Source organism: Mobula hypostoma, chromosome 2 (genome assembly GCF_963921235.1).
Source record: "Mobula hypostoma chromosome 2, sMobHyp1.1, whole genome shotgun sequence".
Taxonomy (NCBI): Eukaryota; Metazoa; Chordata; class Chondrichthyes; order Myliobatiformes; family Myliobatidae; genus Mobula; species Mobula hypostoma.
In genome coordinates, this window is record NC_086098.1 from 138658300 (window position 1) to 138684761 (window position 26462).

At 40.8% G+C, this 26462-nt stretch overlaps 1 protein-coding gene across 1 annotated transcript in view; it reads left to right on the forward strand.

Moving 5' to 3' along the window:
• ddo (D-aspartate oxidase) overlaps nt 1–26462 on the forward strand; it is a 75386-nt gene that overhangs the window by 20153 nt on the left and 28771 nt on the right. The window contains exons 3-4 of the mRNA XM_063040768.1: nt 1851–1959; nt 14101–14277. Of these exons, the coding sequence (XP_062896838.1) occupies nt 1851–1959; nt 14101–14277 (286 nt within the window). The remainder of the gene's footprint in view (nt 1–1850; nt 1960–14100; nt 14278–26462) is intronic.

Here is a 26462-nt window from a genome sequence, read left to right on the forward strand (position 1 = left end):
AGGTTTTGGCATCTCATGACCAAGAACTGATAGATGAAGAGCTGATGCAGTTGGAAGAGGAAAGGATAACAATCGAAACCGAATGCAGTAGCGAAGAGACCAAAAGTGAAGTCATCCAGGAACTGAACGTGAAGCAACTGCATGAGATTTTTGCTGCAATTGACAACGATGATTGCAGAAAAGTACGACTTTTATTTTGAAAGGGTACGTCGGTTTAGGGCATATTTGCAAGATGGTTTGAGTGCTTACAAAGAACTATATGATAGAAAAATGTGTGAGGCTAAGCAGTCAAGCAAGCCTTCCACATCAGCCACAGCAGACGATGAACCTCGACCTTCAACATTGAGGCAGGCAGACATAGAAGATGACCCGCCTGCCCTAATGGAAAGAGACGACGATAAGATGACACCCCAGTGTCTCACCACCCCAGCCCCTGGGCCACGGACCGATACATTGCTGCGGAGAATGCAGCGGTAGCCGGGACGCACCCTGCACATCTTTAAGAAAAAAGCTGAAATAAGCAAGCTAATTAATTAGGTGCCGCCTGGCACGTAAAAGTCGGCCCAGATCAGAGGCAACGCAATCGGCAATCGCCTCTGATCTGGGCTGACATTTACATGCCCGGCGGCACCTAATTAATTAGCTTGTTTATTTCGGCTTTTTTCTTAAAGATGTGTTGGGTGCGTCCCGGCTACCGCTGCATTCTTCGCGGATTGGTATTGGTCGCTGCCCAGAGGGTGGGGGCCACTGCACCACCCCAGCCTCCAACGACTCAGCCTAACATACCATCATCAGTGTGCTCAATGTCTTCCCGATTCCCATAAGTGATATTACACTGTACATACATTATTTCTACGTTATATAGGCTGTGTATTTTTATGTGTTATTTGATATGATTTGGCAGCTTCATAGCTTAAAGGTTACTGGAGAGACAAGAGAGTGTTTCTGCTGAGAGCGCTTGCATGAGATTTTCGCTACGGAGAACAGTGTGGCAATGATTGTAGAGAAGTATTTCTACTTTATATAGGCTGTGTATTTATCATATCATTCCTGCTTTGACTATATGTTACTGTTATTTTAGGTTTTATGTGTTATTTGGAATGATTTGGTAGGTTATTTTTGGGTCTGTGAATGCTCACAAATTTTCTCCATATAAATAAATGGTAATTGCTTCTTCGCTTTACGACATTCCGGCTTACGAACCGTTTCACAGGAACGCTCTACCTTCGGATGGCAGGGGAAACCTGTACCGACCATCTTCTGAGTGGATGACGTCCTGTGGTGAGAACTTCGTAACAAAATGGAGGCAGACACGTCACTGAGAGTGTGCTAGAGCACTTGTAAAAGCCAGCAGAAGAAAGAGCTGATGTGTGGATAAATCAGAGATTCAAAAGTCATAGGGATATTAGGAGGGATCCCCACAATGTGAAAGGGCCAAACAAACTGGTATTTTAAAATATATATCTAACTAAACTTTTAGATGCAGTATGTTGGGTTGAGGGTGGCTAAGTTCCCAGGGCTGATGAGATGAATCCCAGGCTCACGGGAGTGAGAGAGGAAATTGTCAGGCTCTGACAGACTTTTAATCTTTGCTGGCTGCAGGTGAGGTGTCAGATCAACTGTGGTATCTTTATTCAAGAAGGGAAGCAGGGATCTTCACTGAGGTGTGTTGAGTTTTTCACAGTACTGTATTCTCTTCTTTTGGATTATCATAGGCTTTTGTCTACCCTCATAGATCCTGGCCTTTTCCTATGTGACAAGACACATATTTGTGACTGCGGAACATGTAGGCATGCTTGGGTTTGACTGATACTGCTTTTTAAAAATGTTTATTACCTTGTTGACTTCAGAGACACCGATTAGTCGTCAGAGGCGCTGGTTTGAGGACACTTATGCCCACGTCTACTCCATTGCCCAGTCTGAAGAGGCCTCTGAAGTTGGTGTACAGTTTGTGTCTGGGTAAGGAGGCAATTTTCATTACATTAGTAACTTGCTGCAGCTTGAAGCAAGAGGTGCCCTGAAGATGCTGGTGAGCCAGAGGGAGAGGGAGGTGCATGGGGGAGCAAGGGGTGGGAGGTGGAGCTCGTGTGCAGATACTGAATGGGACACTTATTTGTCAGAAGTACTGTTTAAAATTCAATGTTCAGGTCGGATTAATCCAGATAAGTTATTAATGTTAACATAGTCAATTGACAGAAAAGGGAGATTTGCATTTAAACAGCATATTTCAAGTTTATAATTTTGTGAAACGTAGTCCTAATGTCAGAAGGAATTACGGGTAGGTAAGATTCATCCCATCCTTTAAACTTGTGAGGAACATCCTCCAGCAGAAATTGCTGCCTAATTGGGCAGTATGACCAGGGCTTTCTTTCTTTTTAAATCTTTTTATTGAATAAGTATACAAAAAGGTAAGCCATAAAGGCACTAATACATTGTTAGAATATAATAAAATTACAGGAGATATTAATACAAAAAAAATGATACAAACAATGTAATTTAAACATAACATACTAAGGTAACATAATAGTATACTAATTTTATATATATATACCAATAGAGAAAAGGAAAAAAAAAACCCAAAAAAAACCCATCGTGCAACTAAACTAAAAGCAAAGCAAAGCAATGGGCTAACTAGGAACCAAGCAGAGTTAAAAAACTTAAAATCACGTCCTCAATCCCGACCTCCATTAAAAACAGTAAAAAAAAACAAGAAGGGTATATAAATATGGAGCAAAAAAAGAGGAGAAAAAAAATTACATTAAATGAAAATATTGAATAAAAGATCTCCAGGTCTGTTCAAATTTAAGTGAGGAATCATAAAGATTGCTTCTAATTTTCTCCAAATTCAAGCATAATATCGTCTGAGAAAACCAAATAAAGGTAGTTGGAGCATTAAGCTCTTTCCAATGTTGTAAGATACATCTTTTCGCCATTAAAGTAAGAAATGCAATCATTCTACGGGCTGAAGGAGAAAGATTACTGGAAATTTTAGGTAGTCCAAAGATAGCAGTAATAGGGTGAGGAGAGATATCTATATTCAATACCTTGGAGATAATATTAAAAATGTCTCTCCAAAAAGTTTCCAGAGTAGGACAAGACCAGAACATATGAGTTAAAGAGGCTATCTGCCCCGGACATCTATCACAAAAAGGATTAATATGAGAATAAAAGCGAGCTAATTTATCTTTGGACATATGTGCTCTATGAACAACTTTAAATTGAATTAGGGAATGTTTAGCACAAATAGAGGAAGTATTGACTAATTGTAAAATCTGCCCCCAGTCATCCACGGAAATGATAGACCCCAATTCCTGTTCCCAATCTACCCTAATCTTATCAAGTGGAGCTTTCCTAAGTTTCATAATAATATTATAAATCATAGCCGATGCACCTTTCTAACATGGATTAAGGTTAATTATAGTATCTAAAATGTACGTAGGAGGAAGCATTGGAAAAGAAGAATGTATAGTACTTAGGAAATTTCTAACTTGTAGATATCTAAAAAAATGTATTCTTGATAAATTATATTTATTAGATAATTGTTCAAAAGACATAAGGGAACCATCTAAAAATAAATCCAAAAACCGTGAAATACCCTTAATCTTCCAAATTTGAAAAGCACGATCCGTAAAAGAGGGAGGAAAAAATATGTTACCTAAAATAGGAATCGCTAGCCCAAATTGGTTAAGATCAAAAAATTTTCTGAATTGAAACCAAATACGTAAGGTATATTTAACTATCGGGTTAGATACCTGTTTGAGGCGTTTCAAATCAAAAGGAAGAGAGGAACCTAAAATAGAGCCAAGTGTATAGCCCTGAACAGATTGTAATTCCAATGCTACCCATTTAGGAATGGATAGTATATCCTGGTCAAGTAACCAAAATTTCATATGTCGAATATTAATTGCCCAATAATAAAATCTAAAGTTGGGTAATGCTAAACCTCCATCTCTCTTAGCTTTCTGTAAATGTATTTTACCCAGTCTCGGGTTTTTATTTTGCCAAATAAATGAAGAAATTTTTGAGTCAACTTTATCAAAAAAAGATTTTGGAACAAAGATTGGCAATGCCTGAAATATATATAGAAATTTTGGCAAAAAAAAATCTTAACTGCATTAATATGACCAATCAAAGTTAAATATAAAGGAAACCATTTAGATGAAAGTTGAGTAATATGGTCAATTAAGGGTAAAAAGTTAATCTTAAATAAATCTTTGTATTTACAAGTAATTTTAATCCCAAGATATGAAAAATAATTATTAATCAATTTAAATGGAAAGTTATGATATAAGGGAAGTTGTTTATTAATCGGGAAAAGTTCACTCTTACTAAGATTTAATTTATAACCTGAAAAAAGACTAAATTGTGCTAATAAATCTAAAACAGCAGGGATAGATTTTTGAGGATTAGAAATATATAAAAGTAAGTCATCAGCATAGAGTGATATTTTATGGGACTTTAAGCCCCGAGTTATCCCAGTAATATTTGGAGATTCTCGAATGGCAATTGCAAGAGGTTCTAATGCAATATCAAATAATAAAGGACTAAGAGGACAACCTTGTCGAGTTCCTCGAAAAAGAGGGAAAAAAGGTGAGCTTAGAGAGTTAGTACGGACCGAGGCCACAGGAGAATGATATAACAGTTTGATCCAGGATATAAATTTCGAGCTAAAATTAAACATTTCAAGCACCTTAAATAAGTAAAGCCATTCTACTCTATCAAAAGCTTCAGCATCTAAAGAGATAACACACTCAGGAACATTTTGTGAGGGGGTATAAACAATATTTAACAGAGTGCGAATGTTATAAAAAGAGTAACGACCTTTAATAAAACCCGTTTGGTCTTCCGAAATAATAAAAGGAAGTACTTTTTCTAATCTGTTTGCTAATAATTTAGAAAAAACTTTAGAATCAACATTTATTAAAGATATTGGTCTATAAGATGCACATTGAACAGGATCTTTATCCTTCTTTAATATTAGAGAGATTGATGCTCTATTGAAAGATTCGGGAAGTTTACCAAGTTTTAATAAAGCCTCGAAAACCCTACAGAACCAAGGGATTAATGAAGGTGCAAAACATTTATAAAATTCTACGGTAAACCCATCAGGGCCAGGAGCTTTCCCCAAATTCATAGAGGAAATAACATTCTTAATCTCATCAGTAGTAATGGGAGTATCTAACATAGAAGATATATCCTGTGAAATCTCAGGGAAGTCTAGGTTATCTAAAAAATCATTCATATATTTAGTCTCAAGGAGACTCTGATTGATATAAGGAAGAATAAAAATCACAGAAGGTTTGGTTAATCCCCGCATGATCAAGTATCAGTCAGTCATTTTGATTATAAATCTGATTAATTTGAGATTTAGCATAATTAGACTTCAATTGGTTAGCCAAAAGTTTGCCAATTTTGTCACTGTGTACATAAAATCCACTTCTTGTTTTCTTTAATTGGTTTACAATCGAGGACGAAAGTAATAAACTGTGTTCCATTTGAAGTTCAGTTCTTTGTTTATATAACTCGTCAGAGGGAGCTGTAACATATTTCTTATCAATTTCCTTAATCTTGTCCACAATGACCAGCTCCTCCTGCTTCAGCTTCTTCCTCAAAGCAGCAGAATACGAGATAATCTGACCACGAATATAAACTTTAAAAGTATCCCAAAGAATGTTCACAGAAATATCCTCTGTATAGTTGATTGTAAAAAAAAGATCAATCTGTTCATTCATAAAGTTAACAAAGTCCGAGTCCTGAAGCAGCAGCGAATTAAAACACCATTGTCTATTATTTTGTGTATTGGCCTGAATTTTAATAGAAAGCTTAAGTGGAGCATGATCCGAAATGGTTATAGAGTCATAATCACTTTTAATCACTGAAGAAATAAGACGAGAGTCAATAAAGAAATAATCAATTCTTGAATAGGAATGGTGAACATGTGAAAAAAAAGAAAAATCTTTTTCCTGAGGATGCAAAAAACGCCAAATGTCCGTCGACCCAGAATCAGAGAGGAATGAATTAATCAAAGTTGCAGATTTATTAGGTAAGGTCTGTAGAGGAGCCGAACGGTCCAAAGCTGGAGATAAACAGGTATTAAGATCTCCGCCCCAGATCAATGAAAACTCATTCAAATTCGGGAACTGATTGAATAATGATTTATAAAATTCCGGACAGTCCATATTAGGAGCATAAACATTAACCAAAACTACCTTTTTATTAAATAGTAGACCACTAACCAGTAGAAATCTACCATTCGGATCAGAAATAATATCATGTTGTATAAAAGTAACTGAGGAGTCTATAAAAATAGAGACGCCTCGAATCTTAGCATTGGAGTTCGAATGAAACTGTTGTTCCTTCCAGAATTTAAAAAAATCATAGTCTGTCCCCCCTCCGCACATGGGTCTCTTGTAAAAACAAAATTTGTGCTTTAAGTCTCCGGAACACTTTAAAAACTTTTTTCCTTTTAATAGGATGATTAAGACCATTAGTTTTCCAGGAGACATAATTAATAATAGACTCCATAAACCCTAAAGTCAACCCGCAACAAGGAGGATTGACGATAGGCTCGACCCATGAACCCGGAAAGGGAACAGAACAAATAAGAGATACCGGGAAGGAGAACACAACCAATACTTCAATAGTGTACATAGCCCAAGAAGAAAGAAACTAAAACGTGAAGCCCCTCCCACCACCCCCCACCCCATGACCTCAAGGCTAAATCTAACACAGACCAGCCAGAAAGAAGCAAGCACTAAAACTACCCCCATGACTTCCAGTATACGCTCCCTAAAAAAAATGTAAATATAAAAAAGATCAGCTAGTTATCAAACAGTAAAAGAATACAAAAAAGGTAAATCAATTAAAACAAACACTTAATATAACAGAGAAAAAGCCAGAAAATGTAAAAAAAACCGCAACAAACCCCAGACCCTATGAGTAAACAAAAAAAAGAAATGAAATTATTAACATAAACTAGTTATGAAAACCTACAAAAAGAAGTAGATTTAAAAACTACAAAATTTAAGGCCTCAAAGGAAATACGTAGAATGACGGTGAGGGAATAACCACCCAGAATCCCCTGGGAAAAAGAAAGGAATGACGCAGATAGAAAGGAAGTTTAGCAACCATATTAATTAATTCAAAAATAAACTTTTCTGCCCATATAAGGCAAAAAAAAATTAAGACTGACAAATTCACAACCTCCGATCAAACGGAGATAGTTAAAAATTACGATTAAGATGTTGAAGGTGAAAATTGATCCAGATAACTCTGGGCATCCGATGGAGATTCAAAAAAACGGAGGGCTCCATCCAACGTACGAATCCTTAGACCTGCAGGGTAACGCAGCGCTGGTTTTAAATCCATCTTGTAGAGTTCCGACATCACAGATCTATAACGAACCCGTTGATCCTGAATTGGTTTACTGAAATCCTCCGCGAATCGGAACTTAAGATCCAAAAAATCAATGTAACCTTTAGATCGAACGAAACGAAGCAGTTTCTCCTTGTCTTGAAAGTAATGAAAGCGTAAGATGACATGTCGAGGTTTATCTAACTTAGACGAGTATGATGGAACTCTGTGAACGCGATCCAATAACGGTGGTTGGTCAGGAAATACAGTAGGAAATGCATCTTTTAAAAGTTGAGAAAAATACTTCATAGGGTTATCAGATTCAACAGCTTCACACACCCCAATCATTCGAAGATTCTGCCGTCGCATTCTGGATTCTAAGTCAGAGTTTTTAAAGGTCAGAAAGTCAAGTTTCTTCTTCATTACATTAATTGTTTCTTCGATTTTCTCCATCTTAAGTTCATTTTGTTGCGTGGATTTTTGAAGATCAGATATAGCTGACTGATGTTCTGTAATAGATGTTTGTATCTTATCGATTGAATCGGCAATTTTCTGGAAATTAATTGAAATTTCCGCACGAATCAGCTCCGCAACAGAGGTTGAAATTTCCACACGAATCAGCTCTGTAACAGAGGTTGAAATTTCCCTTTGAATTAGATCTGATATAGCTTTCAAAGTCAACGGTGGTTCAGTCGGAGGAAAATCGGTACCTTTCGGTCTAACCGGAGGTTTGCCGTCCTTCCTGTTTTTCCATTCTTAGACATAGCAGACCTAAACGCATCCGATTATCAAAGAGCCCAATTTATTTCAAAATATTGTAAAAGTCGATACCTTAATGGTTAATTAAAATATAGCTGATCATAAGAAGAAAAACTCAGAGGTAATGGAGCGAGTCAAGAACACGACTTCACTCCATGAGCTCTACCGGAAGTCTCCCGACCAGGGCTATAAACTCCATGAAGTGTTTTAAAGTTCAAACTACATTTATTATCAAAGTATGTACAAATTATACACCCTTGAGCTTTGTCTCCTTACAGGCAGCCACAAAACAAGAAACCTTAAAGAACCCATTAAAAAAAGACCAACCAAACACCCAGTGTGCAGAGAGAGAAAGGAAAAAACACAAATCGTTCAAACAATAAAAGCAAACAACAGCATTCGGAATGGAAGTGAGTTCGTGAACACGGAACAGCACTCGGAATGGAAGTGAGCCGACGGACAAGGATCAGCACTCGGAATGGAAGTGAGTCCACGGACAGGGAACAGCACTCGGAATGGAAGTGAGCTCATGGACAGGAATCAGCACTCGGAATGGAAGTGAGCCCACGGACAGGGAACAGCATTCGGAATGGAAGTGAGCTCATGGACAGGGATCAGCACTCGGAATGGAAGTGAGCCCACGGACAGGGAACAGCACTCGGAATGGAAGTGAGCCCATGGACAGGGAACAGCACTCGGAATGGAAGTGAGCCCACGGACAGGGATCAGCACTCGGAATGGAAGTGAGCCCACGGACAGGGAACAGCATTCGGAATGGAAGTGAGCTCATGGACAGGGATCAGCACTCGGAATGGAAGTGAGCCCACGGACAGGGAACAGCACTCGGAATGGAAGTGAGCCCACGGACAGGGAACAGCATTCGGAATGGAAGTGAGCTCACGGACAGGGATCAGCACTCGGAATGGAAGTGAGCCCACGGACAGGGATCAGCACTCGGAATGGAAGTGAGCCCACGGACAGGGAACAGCATTCGGATTGGAAGTGAGTCCATGGACAGGGAACAGCACTCCGAATGGACGTGAGCTCATGGACAGGGATCAGCACTCGGAATGGAAGTGAGCCCATGGACAGGGAACAGCACTCGGAATGGAAGTGAGCCCACGGACAGGGAACAGCATTCGGAATGGAAGTGAGCTCATGGACAGGGAACAGCACTCAGATTGGAAGTGAGTCCACGGACATGGAACAGTACTCGGAATGGAAGTGAGTCCATGGACAGGGATCAGCACTCGGAATGGAAGTGAGCCCATGGACAGGGATCAGCACTCGGAATGGAAGTGAGCTCATGGACACAGAACAGCACTCCGAATGAAAGGGAGCTCATGGACAGGGAACAGCATTCGGAATGGAAGTGAGTCCATGGACAGGGAACAGCACTCGGAATGGAAGTGAGCCCATGGACAGGGATCAGCACTCGGAATGGAAGTGAGCTCATGGACACAGAACAGCACTCCGAATGAAAGGGAGCTCATGGACAGGGAACAGCATTCGGAATGGACGTGAACCCATGGACAGGGAACAGCACTCGGAATGGAAGTGAGTCCACGGACAGGGAACAGCACTCGGAATGGACGTGAGCTCACGGACAGGGATCAGCACTCGGAATGGACGTGAGCTCACGGACAGGGATCAGTACTCGGAATGGAAGTGAGCCCACGGACAGGGAACAGCATTCGGAATGGACGTGAACCCATGGACAGGGAACAGCACTCGGAATGGAAGTGAGTCCACGGACAGGGAACAGCACTCGGAATGGACGTGAGCTCACGGACAGGGATCAGCACTCGGAATGGACGTGAGCTCACGGACAGGGATCAGTACTCAGAATGGAAGTGAGCCCACGGACAGGGAACAGCATTCGGAATGGAAGTGAGTCCATGGACAGGGAACAGCATTCGGAATGGAAGTGGGCCCACGGACAGGGAACAGCACTCGGATTGGAAGCGAGTCCACGGACAGGGAACAGCACTTGGAATGGAAGTGAGCTCATGGACAGGGATCAGCATTTGGAATGGACGTGAGCCCATGGACAGGGAACAGCACTCGGATTGGAAGTGAGTCCACGGACAGGGAACAGCACTTGGAATGGAAGTGAGCTCATGGACAGGGATCAGCATTTGGAATGGACGTGAGCCCATGGACAGGGAACAGCTTTCAGATTGGAAGTGAGTTCGTGAAGACGGAACAGCATTCGGAATGGAAGTGAGCCCACGGACAGGGAACAGCACTCCGAATGAAAGGGAGCTCATGGACACGGAACAGCATTCGGAATGGATGTGAGACCATGGACAGGGAACAGCACTCGGAATGGAAGTGAGTCCACGGACAGGGAACAGCATTCGGAATGGACGTGAGTCCACGGACACGGAACAGCATTCGGAATGGACGTGAGCCCATGGACAGGGAACAGCATTCGGATTGGAAGTGAGCCCATGAACAGGGATCAGCATTCGGAATGGAAGTGAGCTCATGGACACGGAACAGCACTCCAAATGAAAGTGAGTCCGTGGACACGGAACAGCCGGAGCAGGACCACAGCCTCGGCCTCAAGCAGTGGAAGATGGAGCAAACATCACCGAGCAGCAAGCAGAACCAGCCTGAACCTCACTTCCGGTCCCAACACCCTGCCTTTTCAATCCATCTGGCCCAGCATTTAAATCATCTGAACACCGGGTCGTCCCTCACTCTGAGAACCAGGCCCTGTCACATCGATACGCTCTGGGCCTGGGCCCCACTACCAGGTTCCAGCCCGTACCTGACCTATTTAGATTGGCCCTGCACTTAGATCAACCAGGCCTCCTTCTCGGTTCAGGCGGACGGGCTCCGAAACTCCTCTGCTTTGACTTTTCTCCACCACACGCCCTGACTCCATCTTGACCATGTCTCGACTTCACTCCAACCACTTCCCCTCGAACATGCCTCAGCCTCGCTACAACTTTGCATCACATCCACATGCCTCGACCCTCGAGTCAGCCTCAACTTCGCTTGCCTCTTTGTTGTTTGTGGTAATCATTTACCACACTTTTCTACAGAAGTAGTGTTAATAATGGAATATTTAGTTGTATTTCTTGTTTATGAACCACCAGTAAACTGACGCACGTCTTCAGTAGTACCATCTTAGACTGGAAGTGTTGCAGCTGTCCTCATGACCTTTGACAGCAGTTAGAAAAGATAAGACCAGAACTGCAGGCCAGTCAGACTTCAGTAGTGGGGAAGTTACTGGAGGGAATGCTGAGGGACATGAGCTACCAGCATTTGGATAGACCATCTGATTTGGAGGAGACAACTTGGCTTTTTGCATGGAAATCATGCTTGACAAGCCTTTTAGAGTTTTTGAGGAGGTAACTGAAAAGGTAGATGAGGATAGAGCAGTGGTTTTGTCTATTTGGACTATAACAAGGCTTTTGACAAGCTCTTGTCTGGTCGGCTGGTCTTGAAGGTGAGGTCCCATGGAATCCAGGAAGAGCTAGTTAGGTACGTTCACCGTTGGCTCGCTGATAGGAAACAGAGTTGAAGATTTTTCTTGGAATGGGGGCTGGTGACATGATGTTCTGTCGGGGTTTGTGTTGGGTCCATTCATTATTTATATAAATTATTCATTCAATTATTCATTATTTATATAAATGATTTGGATGCAAATGTAGAAGGCAATCAGGAAGTTTGCAGATGACACAAAATTACGAGGTGTATTTGATTGAGAAAGGTTACTTTAGATTACACTGGGATTTGATCAGTTAGGGAAGTGGGCTAAGGAACGGCAAATGGATTTCAATATTGTTCAGTGTTAGGTGAGAGAAAGAACAGCTTCCCCTCTGATATCAGATCTCTGAATGGTCCATGAACAATGAACACCACTTTGTTAGCCCTTTTTTTCTGCACTATTGAGTTTGGTAATTCATAGATTCATCTTTGCACTGTACTGATGCAGCAAATAACAAATTTTACATCAAATGTCAGTAACAATCTGATTCTGATGTATTTTGGAAAGTCAGATCAGTGTAGGATTTGTGCTATGAATGGTAGGGAACTTGAGAATGTAAAGGGACGGAGGGTCTTGGGAGTGCAAGTACATAGCTTGTTGAAAGTAGGGTGACAGGTAGACAGGATGGTGAAACAGTGACCTTCATCAGTCAGAACACCAAATGTAGGAATTGGAACGTTGGTGAGGTTGCACTCGGAGAAATGTGTACAGTTTTGCCCGCCCCGTTATAAGACCGTAAGATATAGGAGCAGAATTGGGCCATATGGCCCGTCAAGTCTGCTCTGCCATTTTATCATGTGTTGGTCTACGACTCGGACTGTAAAATGCTGGAATTACTCACCAGCTTGAGCAACACCTGTCTAGGGGGCGGGGGAGAGATAAGTATTTGGTTCAAAGATCCTTTTCATCAAAAATCTTTAAAGAAGGCAGTGCTGATGTTTGTGACCTGGACTAGATATGGCTGCCTGAATCCTGCTGCCAATGTGCATCCACCGAAAACTCAAGTTAATCCTCCAAGTATTGGTGTCCATTATTAAGGACCCCCAGCACCCAGGGCACGCCCTTTTCTCATTGTTACCATCAGGGAGGAGATACAGGAGCCAGAAGGCACACACTCAGCGATTCAGGAACAGCTTCTTCCCCTCTGCTATCTGATTCCTAAATGGGCATTGAACCCGTGAACACTACCTCACTACTTGAACATACATTATTTCTGTTTTTGCATGATTTTTTAATCTATTCAATATACATGTACTGTAATTGATTCACTTATTTATTTTTCTTCTATATTATGTATTGCATTGAATTGCGGCTGCTATGTTAACAAATTTCACGACACATGCTGGTGATAATAAACCTGATTCTGATCTGTACATTTGTTAAATCCCATAAATTGGCAAATGTATTAAATGAATCATCTTAATAAAATGACAAAATGATGAAGGAATATCTTTTTTATTTATTCATTTACAGGATGTAGGCGTAGCCAGCTAAGCCAGCATTTATTGCCCATCCCTAGCTGCCTTTGAGAAGGTGGTGATGAGCTGCCTTCTTGAGCCGCTGCAGTCCCTGAAGTGTAGGTACACATCTATTGTGACATACAAGATGGGTCTGAGCAGGTCCTTAATAAAGTGAAGATGTTTGCTTAGTGGGTTGGTGTGTGGTCTTTGCAGAATGCTCCCTCTGTACTGGGTGAATCAAATGGTCAAAGGCCAGGCTGGGAAAGGGAGAGGGGCTGTCTTGTCACTGGATAGGACAGAACTGTTTGAGAGCTGTCCCCAGCCTTAGTTTAAGCTCCCTTGTGTAGTACAGTGATCAGTGAACATAACATATGAGATCTGAATGCAGTTAGGGTCCGGCACTGTTTTATTTTGAAAGTATGTTTGTGTTAGATATATGGTACTGGTATTTGAAGAGTTTAGAACTGGGTTCTGCATTGTGAGCCATTTGATGTGCCAAATGGCTCTGCCAAGTAAAAAACTAAGAGCTATGCACCATCGTGTATCAGAATGCAGTGTAGAACCATTTTCATCTGGACTAAAGAATCTAGGATAAGGTGATCACAGAAAGAAAGAAGATTCAGCATCAACTTGGACTAATTGTACTAAGCAACAAGGAAAGAGAAGGGAGAGGGATTGGAATTTTTTTTTCCAAGGGGCCTTTCTCTGTACAGTACAATTCTTATACTGTGATATGAAATCTTACCAATTTAAAACCAAGATTAAGGCAAAGGGAGACAGTGCAAACTAATTCAAGCTAAGGCCATTAGAAGAGTGGGTCCAATACCCAAGCTACAGTTACATACCTGAGCTGAATATGTCCCAAAAGTAGGACGAAATTTGAAACCAGTAACAAAGTATCAGGACAGGCAATTAAAGCTTCATTAAGTTTTTAAGACGTCTAATAACGAGGCATGGTGCCCTAGACTAAGAGAATGAATACATGTGATGTATAATTAAAAGTTCTACTTTCTCTACCCTTTCAAGGTGGGAGCTTTTTAAGGAGCCTCCTGAGGAAAGGATGCCATTTTGGTCTGATATTGTGTTGGCATTTCGTGTTATGACTGATTCTGAGCTGAAGAGATTTCAACAGGCCGCGTTTGGTTGGGCATACACCACTCTGCAGTGTGAAGGTCCTCAGTACCTACCTTGGTTGTGGAAAAGGTAAGTCTTTCAACACCCGTAGAGAGGAACCCTACTGCAGAAGCCGCAAGTCTGTCAATACAGATACAAAGAAACCCTGTATTTCTCTTTTGAGGTTTTGATGGTGTAATGAAAGTTGTCATTTAAGGGTCACTCATGATGATGAATGTACGATCCTCGAGAGGGAGAGAAAAGGCTTCGAACGAGTGTATCTACCTGCAATCCTCTTGCATTTGCTAAGCATGTTTAGATTCAGATTTTTCTGTTCCTGAGTGCTGACATCTGCGGTGCTTCTCATTACGTTAATGAAAAGTCACTACTGTGATAAATTCCACTAAATTTCTTAATGATTGTCCGACTGTATCATCATCAACAGACCATGCAAAGTAATAGAGCGCTATGGAAGCCCTTTGGGCCTTTTTGTGACCATTGGACATGGGGTACTTTCTTGATTAACAAGCCAAGCAAGGTCTCAAGAGCCATTGATTGAACATTTTCAATGGCCTGCTGTCTGTCCTTGACTTGGTTGCATGGATAATTCAGACTGAAAGGTCTTTTTTTTCCCATAACTCTATGACTGTAGTGAACTGCTACCACCTTCATCACCAGGTTAAATGTGTCATCTTCATCTTGAGGCAGGAGTAGCTGTGAGTCCTCACAACATGAGGAGTGCAAATGACATAAATTAGTACTGCTTTTCATGATTAGGCATATAAACTGTTCGTTTTTCAGTACCCCGGTCTTCGAGTTTCCAAATTGGCGTACGAGGCAGTCAGACTGTATTGGATTTGACAGGTTATCGGCTTAGATCATCAAGAAGCCTGCTGCCTAGTGGCACATTGAGGCCTCAGCAATGTATGACAATTTTAGAACCCTTTTAAACTGTAGTACCTTGTCAAAGTTGGAATTCTAAAGTTGGCCCAATAATTTTGAAGACTTGTAGTGAAGTATTAGTGCCATTTTAACAAACCCAAGCATTAATTGAATTTGGCAGCTAGCTGGTAGTGTGTCAGCAGTGATGACGTTGTTAGTCGGGGCTTGTTTGCAGTCGACGCCCCCAGTGTGTGTTTCTCTTTATCCGAAACAGTAACTGAAATTCCCGTGCTCAGTTACTTGTAAAGCTTATTCCGTTTAGTGAATTGGGTCCAGACTCTACACTGCCGTGCCACCCAAGAATATTCATCCCCACTTGGGCCAGGGATTCCGGGGGTCTGTCTGGGTGCTTCACTTTTCCTCTATCAGTCTGACAGAGCTGGAATGGTGTTTGAGGAAGCCGATGTCAGCAGTGCAAACATCAGCTGCATAATGGTGCCAACAAGGGTTTCGGTGCTGAGGAAGTTAGCCTAGGGGTAATTAGTAATTGGTTCATTACTGTCGTGTGTACTGAGATGCAGGGAAAAGCTTTTGTTTGCATGCCATACAATACACAAGTACATTCAGGTAGTATATATATATATAGCATTACTATAGTGTAGGGTTAAATGGGCAAGGGCTGCAATGAAATAGACTGAGCAATCTGCTCTATTATACAAGGTGTCTATTCAAGAGTCTTGCAACGGTGGGATAGAAGCAGTCCTTGCACCTGATGGCAAGTTAGAGAGCTGCAACTGTAAACATGACATGGCCATCTTGAAGAATGTGGATTAACTGTCTGATACCTTGAACCACATTCAGCTCAGATCCATGCAGTGACTGTGACAGCCGGCCAAATCTCTTTTACTTCCTTCTGCGAGCTGCTGAGACCGGAGCACAATGATGATGTGGATATGATATCAGCTCTCTGTCACTGGCTATTGGAGAGAGTGAAGGAATTTTCTTGACAGTAAATGTTATGTTTTGTAACTCCAGGAATTAATCAAAAGAAAAACCAGGGAGCTGGGAAAAACTTGTCTACTTAGTTTTTCTATAGTGAGGACGTGGTGGCATGACGACACATGCCATTCATGTACTTTTTGTGTATAACCCATAGTAAATTGTGTAAATAAATATAAAATGCTTAGTCAAACTATGTATTTACAAAATCAGACAAATGTTACTGAAATATTAAATACACAACTCTCCTCCCTGTCTAGCAATGAACTCCAACTTAATATAGTATGCATCTCAACCCAAATCTGTAAAATATGCTCTCTAGTGATACACATACCATATACTATATAATACAACTATTATATAGACTAATTTTAAATTGTGCCATCCAGGCCTAAAGATTTAATCAGTGTGGAGGATTTCTTACTCTTGTGGGATACCATCTTTCTTGACAAATGGGTCACTCTGCTTAGCAAGTGAGACTTGAGGCTGTGAAATAATCTCAGGTTCTGGGTCCACGTCTGTGCTGCTTGTAGGAGTTGACTGTGAGATTGGAAGGAGTGGTTCTGACAGCTCTGGACATCTTTCTTCTCCAACCATAGAATCTGCTCTCCTCAGCTGATCGATATGTTACCTCCAGATGACAGACACAATCACCACTGTGTAGGAGAGTTCAGTCCTTCATCTTTCCAAGTACCCACTTTTCATCATCTCAGTGGTCCTTCACCTGGACTGCTTGTCCAAGAGTCCTTGTTTGAGGAGCAGTCAGTTTGTCTCAGCTGCTTGTCCTGCATCCTCCTTTTGAGATCAGGTTTCAGGAGATCAAAGTGTGAACGCAAAAGACAACCCAGGAACAGCAGAGCTGGTGAGTCATCGATTGTGGAGTGATCTGCATTACGATATGCAAGGAGGAAACTGGCGAGCTTCTGATTCAGTGTTAGTGTAGTGTGTTCTGCTGACGTCTTTAGACTCAGGACAGACGTTTCTCCCCCTAAGCCATCTGTAGCTGGGTGGTATGGTGCAAGTGTAATATGTCTTATTCCATTCATTTCCAGGAATGACTGAAGCAGTTCTACAGCAAACTGTGGTCCATTGTCACTGACTGAATGTTCTGTAACACCAGTCCTTAAAAAGAAGCTTCTCAAAGTGGAGGCTATTGGGAACAATTCTGGCCAATTTGTAGCTGTGTACACTACTACCAAGAAATTTGTACCCATGAAAGATTTGGCTAAATCCACATTAATCCTCTGCCAAGACAGTGCAAGCCATTCCCCGAGATGGAAAGACACTGCTCTTGGTATTTTCTGGACATGTTGGTATCCCGAACAGTGCATGGCAAGCTGCTTGATCCACTAATCTACCCTAGGCCGTGAGACAAAGCCTCAGGCCAACATTCTCATTTTAACCACCCCTAGATGACCGGCGTGTAGCTCCTCCACACTCTAGCTCTCAGCCTGGACGGTACAACAACTCTCAATCCCCAGATAAAGCAAGCCCCAACAAGGGCAAGTTCATCCCAGCGCCGATAAAAATGAGGGGAGACTGGATTTTCTGCCACTCATTCCAGCCATTTTGGGTTGCCATGTAGATCTGAGACAGTGTGGGCTCTTTTCTAGTTCCTTTTCGATCATCTCTGACGTAAAAGGGAGAAGATTGATTTGCGTTAGGGAGAATGTGTCAAGAGAAGTGTCCTCTTTTGTAAATTTTTCAGTTATTTCCTTTTTCAAGGTTAATGGGACAATCCATCAGCATTTCCATAATTAATTATCCTTTTGAATTCCATCTTGTAGTTGTGACCTCCAAGAAACAGAGCCCATCTCTGCCTTTGTGCTGCTGCTGTCAGTGAAACACCCTTCTGTTGATTGAAAATGGACACTGACGGTTGATGTCAGTAATGAGGGCAAACCCTCTCCCATACAAGTACTGTTTGAAACAATTTACACCTCACACTAGACTCAAGGCCTCTCTTTCAATATGTGTGTAATGTTTCTCTGCATCGGTAAGGGAATGTGTTATAAAGGCTATGGGGTGTTCACTTTCATCACTCGTAACATGTGACATGACTGCACCATTACCATAAGGTGAGGCATCACAGGTAAGCTTCACTGGACGATGTGGATCATAATGTGTGAGTGCAGTCTCTGACATCACCATTTCCTTTGTCTTTTGGAAAACCACCTCACACAACTTCGTCCATTGCCATTTATTCCCAATATGTAGTAATGAGTTCAAGGGGTAGGGTATAGTAGCCAAGCTTAGTGGGAACCTATATAGTAATTGACAAGTCCTAAAATGGACTGCAACTATGACACATCCTTTGGCCTTGGGGCATCCGCCAGTGCTTGAATTTTCTCTGCACATTTGCGTAATCCTTGTGCGTTAATGGTGTGAACACAGCAAGTGATGCTTGGTTTAACAAATTCATACTTGTTTCATGCTCTAAGCCCATAACCTTCTAATCTTTTTGAGATCCTCACTGTCTTGAGATTTTGGAGATGTTCCTTGTCACCCTCACTGGTAACTATGATGTTATCCAGGTAACACTGACTACTTGGGTGGCCATGCAGCACCTGATCCATAGCTTTCTGCCAGAGTGCAGGTGCAGATGTGACTCCAAAAGTAAGCCTATTATAGCGATAAAGCTCTTCATGCTTATGGTGAGAAAGACTTTGGATTCTTCTTCCATCTCCACCTGTAGGTAGGCCTCAGCTAACTCCACTTTGCTGAAGTGTTTCCCTCCAGAAATATTTGCAAAGATGTCCTCTATCCTGGGCAGAGGGTATTGAGCTACTTTCAGTACTGGTTAGATGATGACCTTAAAATTCCCACAGACCCTAACAGGTCAATTCTTGGCTACTGAGACCATTGGCATAGCTCATGGGCTCCACTCAACCTTGGAAAGACTTTTTTCAGCCACCGTGCCACCTAGATCACTGGCTACTTTATCATGGATGGTATAAGGAACCGGATGGGCTATGAGAACTTTAGTTGTGGCATTTTCATTTAACATTATTTTACCCTTTATATGTTTGAGTTTTCCAATGCCATTTGAACACTGCTGTGGCATCATCCAGTACCTTTCTTAATTCACTTTCAGTTGACTCTGTTGCAGTGGATGTGGCATGCAAATGGTGGATGGATCTCCAATCAAGATGTCATTGTCTCAGCCAATCATGACCCCACAACACTGCCTCTCCTGTTTTTACCACTAACAAGCCCAATGTGGCTTGTTGATTAATATATTTCACTGCTATGAATGTCATTCCCACAGGAGTTATCTCCTCTCCAGTACAAGTTCTTAGTTGGATATCTGCAGGCTTCAATTCAGTATCTTTGAAATGCCTCTCCAACTCATTTTGTGGAATGACTGAAATAGCTGAGCCAATGTCCAATTCCATTTTAATTAATTTGCCGTTTACTTTTTGTGCAAGCTATATTGATTGTCTCTTGTCAGTTTTCACATTGTAAATCACAAGGCTATCTAGCACTGTGTCACTCTCAGCATTATCAGATTTTTCACCTACAGCCTGCAGATTAATGCTCTTTTTAAAATTGCAACTTGACTTTTTATCTTTATTTCTTCCCATTTTTGTGTGCTCAACAAGCTCTTTGTATGTGTCCTACTTTATTGCATGTTCTGCAAGTTTCACCTATCAACCTGCATTGGTCTGATGTATGTGAGTTCCTGTTGCAACTGTAACACAATTTGTTTGGTCAGGCAAGATTTTGTTTAGACATTATAATTTTGTTCACACTCACTTTCAATTCTGACTGCAACCCAATTGTGTCCCTGGCTGCTGTTTCCATTGATACAGCAATTACAATTGCTGTTTTTAATTTGAGTTGTGCTTCAGTAATGGCCAGTTTCTTTGAATGCTCTCTTGTAAGATTTGACAAACTAAATGATCTCTCAGTGCATCATTAAGCCCATCACTGATCTGACAATGCTTGGACAACATCTTCAAATCAACCACATAAGCTGAAATGGACTCTCCTTCCTTTTGATTTTGCTTATAAAACCCAGAGAGTTCTGCAGTCAACAATGGTTTTAGTTCTAATTGTTCCTGCATTACATTCATGATATCAGCAAAGCTCGTTTCAGCTGGTTTGGTTGGATCAGTCCAAACTTCTAAGCAAACTACGCTTATCCAGCTATTGCACTCGGTATCACTAGCTATTTTCATTGGCTATTTCATTTGCTTCAAAATACTGCTCAATTTGTCCAGTGTATATCATCCAGTTATGTGTTGTGCAATTGAACACGTCAATCTTTTCAACGTAGCCAGCCATTTCCGCTTCTTTAATATTGATTATTATTATTATTATCATCATCATCACTTGGTACTCACTGTTCATTCACCAATGGATGTTGTCCATTTTCTGCCTTTTTTAAAAACTCTAATGTTTCTCTCTCTCCCCTTCCGAAGTAAACATGCAGTGCTTCAACAGGTAGGTAGTCAGCTTGTAGGTGTTATGCTTTGTAAGGCCAGAAACAAATTGAAAGAAAAACACAGCTACTGGAAAAAATGTGTAGGTTTTCTTTAGTGAGGTGCTTACATATAATGTGGTGGCATAATGATGTATGCCATTAATGTACTACTTGCAAAGAACCCATAAGGAATTATGTAAACAAAGAATGCTTAATCAAACAATATACTTACAATATTACTGAAATATTGAAAGGTTTCCAGTGCTTTTTCCAATTTTGAAGAAATCCAGTGAGGGGTGGGCTATAATATTTATGTTGTTTGGCTGAAGCACTCTGTCTACGAATGGATCAGTGATACTAGCTGGGATAGACCAAGACTAAGATGGTTTGCAGATGTCAGTAAATCCACTAAATAACAAAACCCTTTTTGAGATGCACTGTGTATACAAATGGAGACATAAACTTCAGAAGCTTTCTAAGGGGGTCAGTCTGAGGCCAGCCAGATTCAGTACTGTGCACATGTCTTATAGCTATAATAAAAATAGGCTTTTTGACACTGATCAACAGAAAAAGACTCTTTCATGTCAAAGTGAAAACAGATCTCTACAAAGTGATCTAAGTTAATTACAAATGTAAAACACAAGACAATTAATTACTCACCCACTTCAAGTCAGTTTTTGGTAGATTACCTTTTGGCAGCAATTACAGCCTCGAATCTGTGTGGCAAATTTTGCCTATTCTTCTTTACAAAACTGCTCAAGCTCTGTCAGATTGCATAGGGATCATGAGTGAACAGTCCTTTTCAAGTCCAGCCACAAATTCTCAATTGGATTGAGGTCTGCACTCTAACTTGGCCACTCCAGGACATTAACATTGTTTTTAAGCCATTCCTGTGGTAGTTTTGACTTTATGCTTGGGGTCATAGTCTTGCTGGAAAACAAATCTTCTCCCACATCACAGTTCTCTTGCAGACTGTATCAGGTTTTTCTCTTCCCTGTACTTTGCTGCATTTATTTTACCCTCTACCCTCACAAGCTCTCTAGGGTCTGCTGCAGTGAACCATTCCCACAGCATGATGCAGTCACCACCATGCTTCACGGTAGGAATGGTGTGTTTGTGATTGTGTGCAGTGTTTGGCTTACGTCAAACATAGCGTTTAGTCTGATGGCCAAAAAGCTCAATTTTGGTTTCATCAGACCATAGAACCTTCTTCCAGCTGACTTCAGAGTCTCCCACATGCCTTCTTGCAAACTCTAGCTGAGGTTTCATGTGAGTTTTTTTTTAACAGTGGCTTTCTCTTTGCCACTCTCCCTTAAAGCTGCAACTGGTGAAGCACCCGGGCAACAGTTGTTGTATGCGCAGTCTCTCCCATCTCAGCCACTGAAGCTTGTAACTCCTCCAGAGTTGTCATAGGTCTCTTGGTGGCCTCCCTCACTAGTCCTCTTCTTGCACGGTCACTCAGTTTTTGAGGATGGCCTGCTCTAGGCAGATTTACAGCTGTGCCATATTCTTTCAGTTTCTTGATGATTGACTTTACTGTACTCCAACAGATATTCAGTGACTTGGAAATTTTCTTGTACCCTTCTCCTCATTTGTGTTTTTTGACAACCTTTTTGCAGAGTTGCTTGGAGTGTTCTTTTGCCGTCATTGTGTAGATTTTGCCAGGATGCTGACTCACCAGCCTTTGGACTTCCCAGATACAGATGTATTTTTACTAAAATCAATTAAAACACCTTGACTGCACGCAGGTGATCTCCACTTAACTAATTATGTGACTTCGAAAACCAAGTGGCTGCACCAGTGATGATTTGGTGGGTCATATTAAAGGGTGGGGGGGGGGGTGGTGAATGCCTATGCTATCAATTATTTTGTGTTTTATATTTGTAATTACTTTAGATCACTTTGTAGAGATCTGCTTTCACTTTGGCACAAAAGAGTCTTTTTCTGTTGATCAGTGTCAAAAAAGCCACATTAAATCCACTGTGATTCAACGTTGTAAAATAATAAAGCATGAACGCTTCTAGGGATGGGGGTTTGAATACTTTTTAAAGGCGCTGTATATAGCTAGGGTGCCTAAGACTATTGTACAGTACTGTGCAGTTGTCAATGTGGAGCGGAGAGTGAGTTTGTAAGTCTGGCAGGAGCAAAGGATGTTGGTAATGGTAAGGGTGGAGCACTGCGGAAGGGGTGTGGGACAGGCGGTCGAGAAGGAGTACCGGCAGTGGATGGGGGGGATGGGGGGATGCAGTGCAGACGCAGGCAGCCCTGAGGCACCAGGTAAGGGTGTGTGTATATACACCTAAGACTGCTGCGTAGTACTATATATTTTGAGATTTTTGGTGTACAATTACTGTCATGGTATTGTTGGAGTTTACCAACACTGGGAAATTGCAAGGGAAGCAACACAAATGGTGAAGGAGATTACCGCAAAAATAAACACCTAAGCTATAGCGTGGCTTGCACAGCAGCAAGGTAACCCCAAAGCTCCATGTTAAGACTGAGCAAACATTTCAAAAGAAATTAATCACAAGAAGTCTGTTTAAGTCACCTTTACTTGAGGTGATTGTTGTAGCTCACAACATGACCAATGCTTTCATCCAGTAAATCTCAACTCAACTTGATTAAATAAATATAGTTTGTTCATGGCCCCATTTCTCTAGGTAATGGTTTAGATCAGGGGTTTCCAACCAGAGGTACACGGACCTCTTGGTTAATGGTAAGTGTCCCTGGCATAAAGAAGGTTGGGAACCCCTGGTTTAGATGGAGCAGCTGACTAGAGGGTGGAAAAGGTATATTGATGCTGATCTGGACTCTATATATAAATGGGTTGCTGGATTTAATTAGTTGATGCTCTTAAATAATAACAGCTAATATTGTAGCTGATGCCTCGAGGAATTGTTTTCCAAATGTCCAATTTGTTCCAATTATGATGTTTGAAAATTGTAAGCATGTTTATATAATTAAGAATTGATACAGTTATATTTTCTGGGAAGAATTCTGCCTTTAATAAATCATCATGTTCCCAATGTTTCTATATTTTGGAGTTTCTTTGATTTAGAGGAGGCCAGCTCTGTCAGCCCACAGAGCAATCCCACACCCCACTAATTTTCCCTATAAACTATACAAGGGGTGATTGATAAGTTCATGGCCTAATGTAGAAGGAGTCAATTTTAGAAAACCTAGAACATTTGTTTTTCAACATAGTCCCCTCCTATATCCACACACTTAGTCCAGTGGTCTTTGGAGAAGTGGTCCATAGCAGGGGTGATTGATAAGTTCGTGGCCTAAGGTAGAAGGAGATGAGTTATACAGCTCTTGTTACATGCACGTGCAGTTCAACTCTTTGAGTGAAAATGCAGGAAGTTTGAAGTTAATAACTCATTTCCATGAACTTATCAATCACCCCTTCTGTGGTCCACTTCCTGGAGGTCTAAGACGCCAACTTCTACAAAGAAGGGATCCGTATGCTCCACGACCACTGAACTATAACCAGATAACAATTATAGCACAGAAACAGGCCATCTCGGCCCTTCTAGTCCCCACCGAACGCTTACTCTCAACTAGTCCCACCGACCTGCACTCAGCCCATAACCCTCCATTCCTTTCCTGTCCATACAGCTGTCCAATTTAACTTTAAATGACAATATCGAACCTGTCTCAACCATTTCTGCTGGAAGCTCGTTCCACGCAGCTACCACTCTTTGAGTAAAGAAGTTCCCCTCATGTTACCCCTAAACTTTTTCCCTTTAACTCCCAACTCATGTCCACTTGTTTGAATCTCCCCTACTCTCAATGGAAAAAGCCTATCCACGTCAACTCTATCTATCCCCCTCATCATTTTAAATACCTCTATCAAGTTCCCCCTCAACCTTCTACGCTCCAAAGAATAAAGACCCTACTTGTTCAATCTTTCTCTGTAACTTAGGTGACGAAACCCAGGTAACATTCTAATAAATCTTCTCTATACTCTCTCAATTTTGTTGACATCTTTTCTAAAATTCGGTGACCAGAACTGTACACAATACTCCAAATTTGGCCTTACCAATGCCTTGTACAATTTCAACATTACATCCCAACTCCTATACTCAGTGGTCTGATTTATAAAGGCCAGCATACCAAAAGCTTTCTTCACCACCCTATCCACATGAGATTCCACCTTCAGGGAACTATGCACCATTATTCCTAGATCCCTCTGTTCTACTGCATTCTTCAGTGCCCTACCATTTACCATGTATGTCCTATTTTGATTAGTCCTACCAAAATGTAACACCTCACATTTATCAGCATTAAACTCCATCTGCCATCTTTCAGCCCAATCTTCTAACTGGCCTAAATCTCTCTGCAAGCTTTGAAAACCTACTTCATTATCCACAACTCCACCTATCTTAATATCATCTGCATACTTACTAGTCCAATTTACCACCCCATCATCCAGATCATTAATGTATATGACAAACAACATTGGACCCAGTACAGATCCCTGAGGCACACCACTAGTCACCGGCCTCCAATCTGACAAACAGTTATCCAGCACTACTCTCTGGCATCTCCCATCCAGCCATTGCTGAATCCATTTTACTACTTCAATATTAATACCTAACGATTGAACCTTCCTAACTAACCTTCTGTGTGGAACCTTGTCAAAGGCCTTACTGAAGTCCATATAGACAACATCCACTGCTTTACCCTCGTCAACTTGCCTAGTAACCTCTTCAAAAAATTCGGTAAGTGTGTAAATGTAGGAAAAATAAATGTTTTACTACAAAAAGATAACCTCTCACTAAAGATTAAACAAGATTGGGAGAGAGAACTTATTATGACCTTTGTTAATGAAGATTGGTTGCAAGTTTTGAAAATGATGAATTCTTCGGTATATGCCAAACGCTGTTTAATTCAAATTAAAATTGTCCACCGTTATTATTTAACAAAGGAGAGACTATCCAAAATATTTCCTAACATAGACAATTATTGTGATAGGTGTAAAACTAAGGTAGCCATTTTGTCACATGTATTCTTCATTAAAATCTTTTTGGAAATCTTTATTTTCTACAATTTCTAAAGTTCTGAAAATTAATTTACCACCTAATACATTGACTGTCTTATTTGGAATAGTTCCGCATCATATGTAGGGTATTTCATCTTCAGACCAACATGTAATTGCATTTGTTACTTTGTTGGCAAGAAGGGCTATTCTATTGAAATGGAAAGATACCTCTGTCCCTACATTAATTCAATGGTTTTCCCAAGTAATGTTATGTCTTAGATTGGAAAAAATTAGAAGTAGAACTTTTGATCCTCAATTCAATTTTGAGAGAAGATGGGACTCTTTTGCCAAATATTATCATTTAACTTGAATTAATTTATATGATTTCCTTCCAATCTTATTTTATATAAATGTGAATTGGCGGTTGATGATTTTTCTTCTTTTTATATATCTATAGATGATTGTAAGACGTATTGCTCCGGCAGTTGGTTCCTAATAGTTTTTTTTCTCTCTTTTTTCTTACTTTTTCTTTTCCTTTCTCTTGTAGTTACTGTTTTTTTTCTTTTAGTAGTTGGGGTTTTCTTTTTCCTGCTTTTCTTGATAAAAAAGTTTTTTTTCATTTTCATATATTATTCTTTTTTGGTAAGTTTTTTCTTCAGCTTTATTAACTGTATATATCAATTTGCTGAAATCTTGTACCATTTTAAAGCTGTAGAAGATTATGTATCAATAAAAAGATTTTAAAAATGAAAATGAAATAAATGTGCCTAGGTTTTCTAAAATTGACGCCTTCTACCTTAGGCCACAAACTTATCAATCACCCCTCGTATTTACATCATTTGTAAATACTTTCCCCAGATTCTATGACTCCGATACTTACTAGGGCCATTTTACAGTGGGCAATTAACCTAGCAAGCTACACGTCTTTAAGTTGTGGGAGGAAACAGAGCACACAGGAGAAACACGTGGCGAATGTGCAAACTC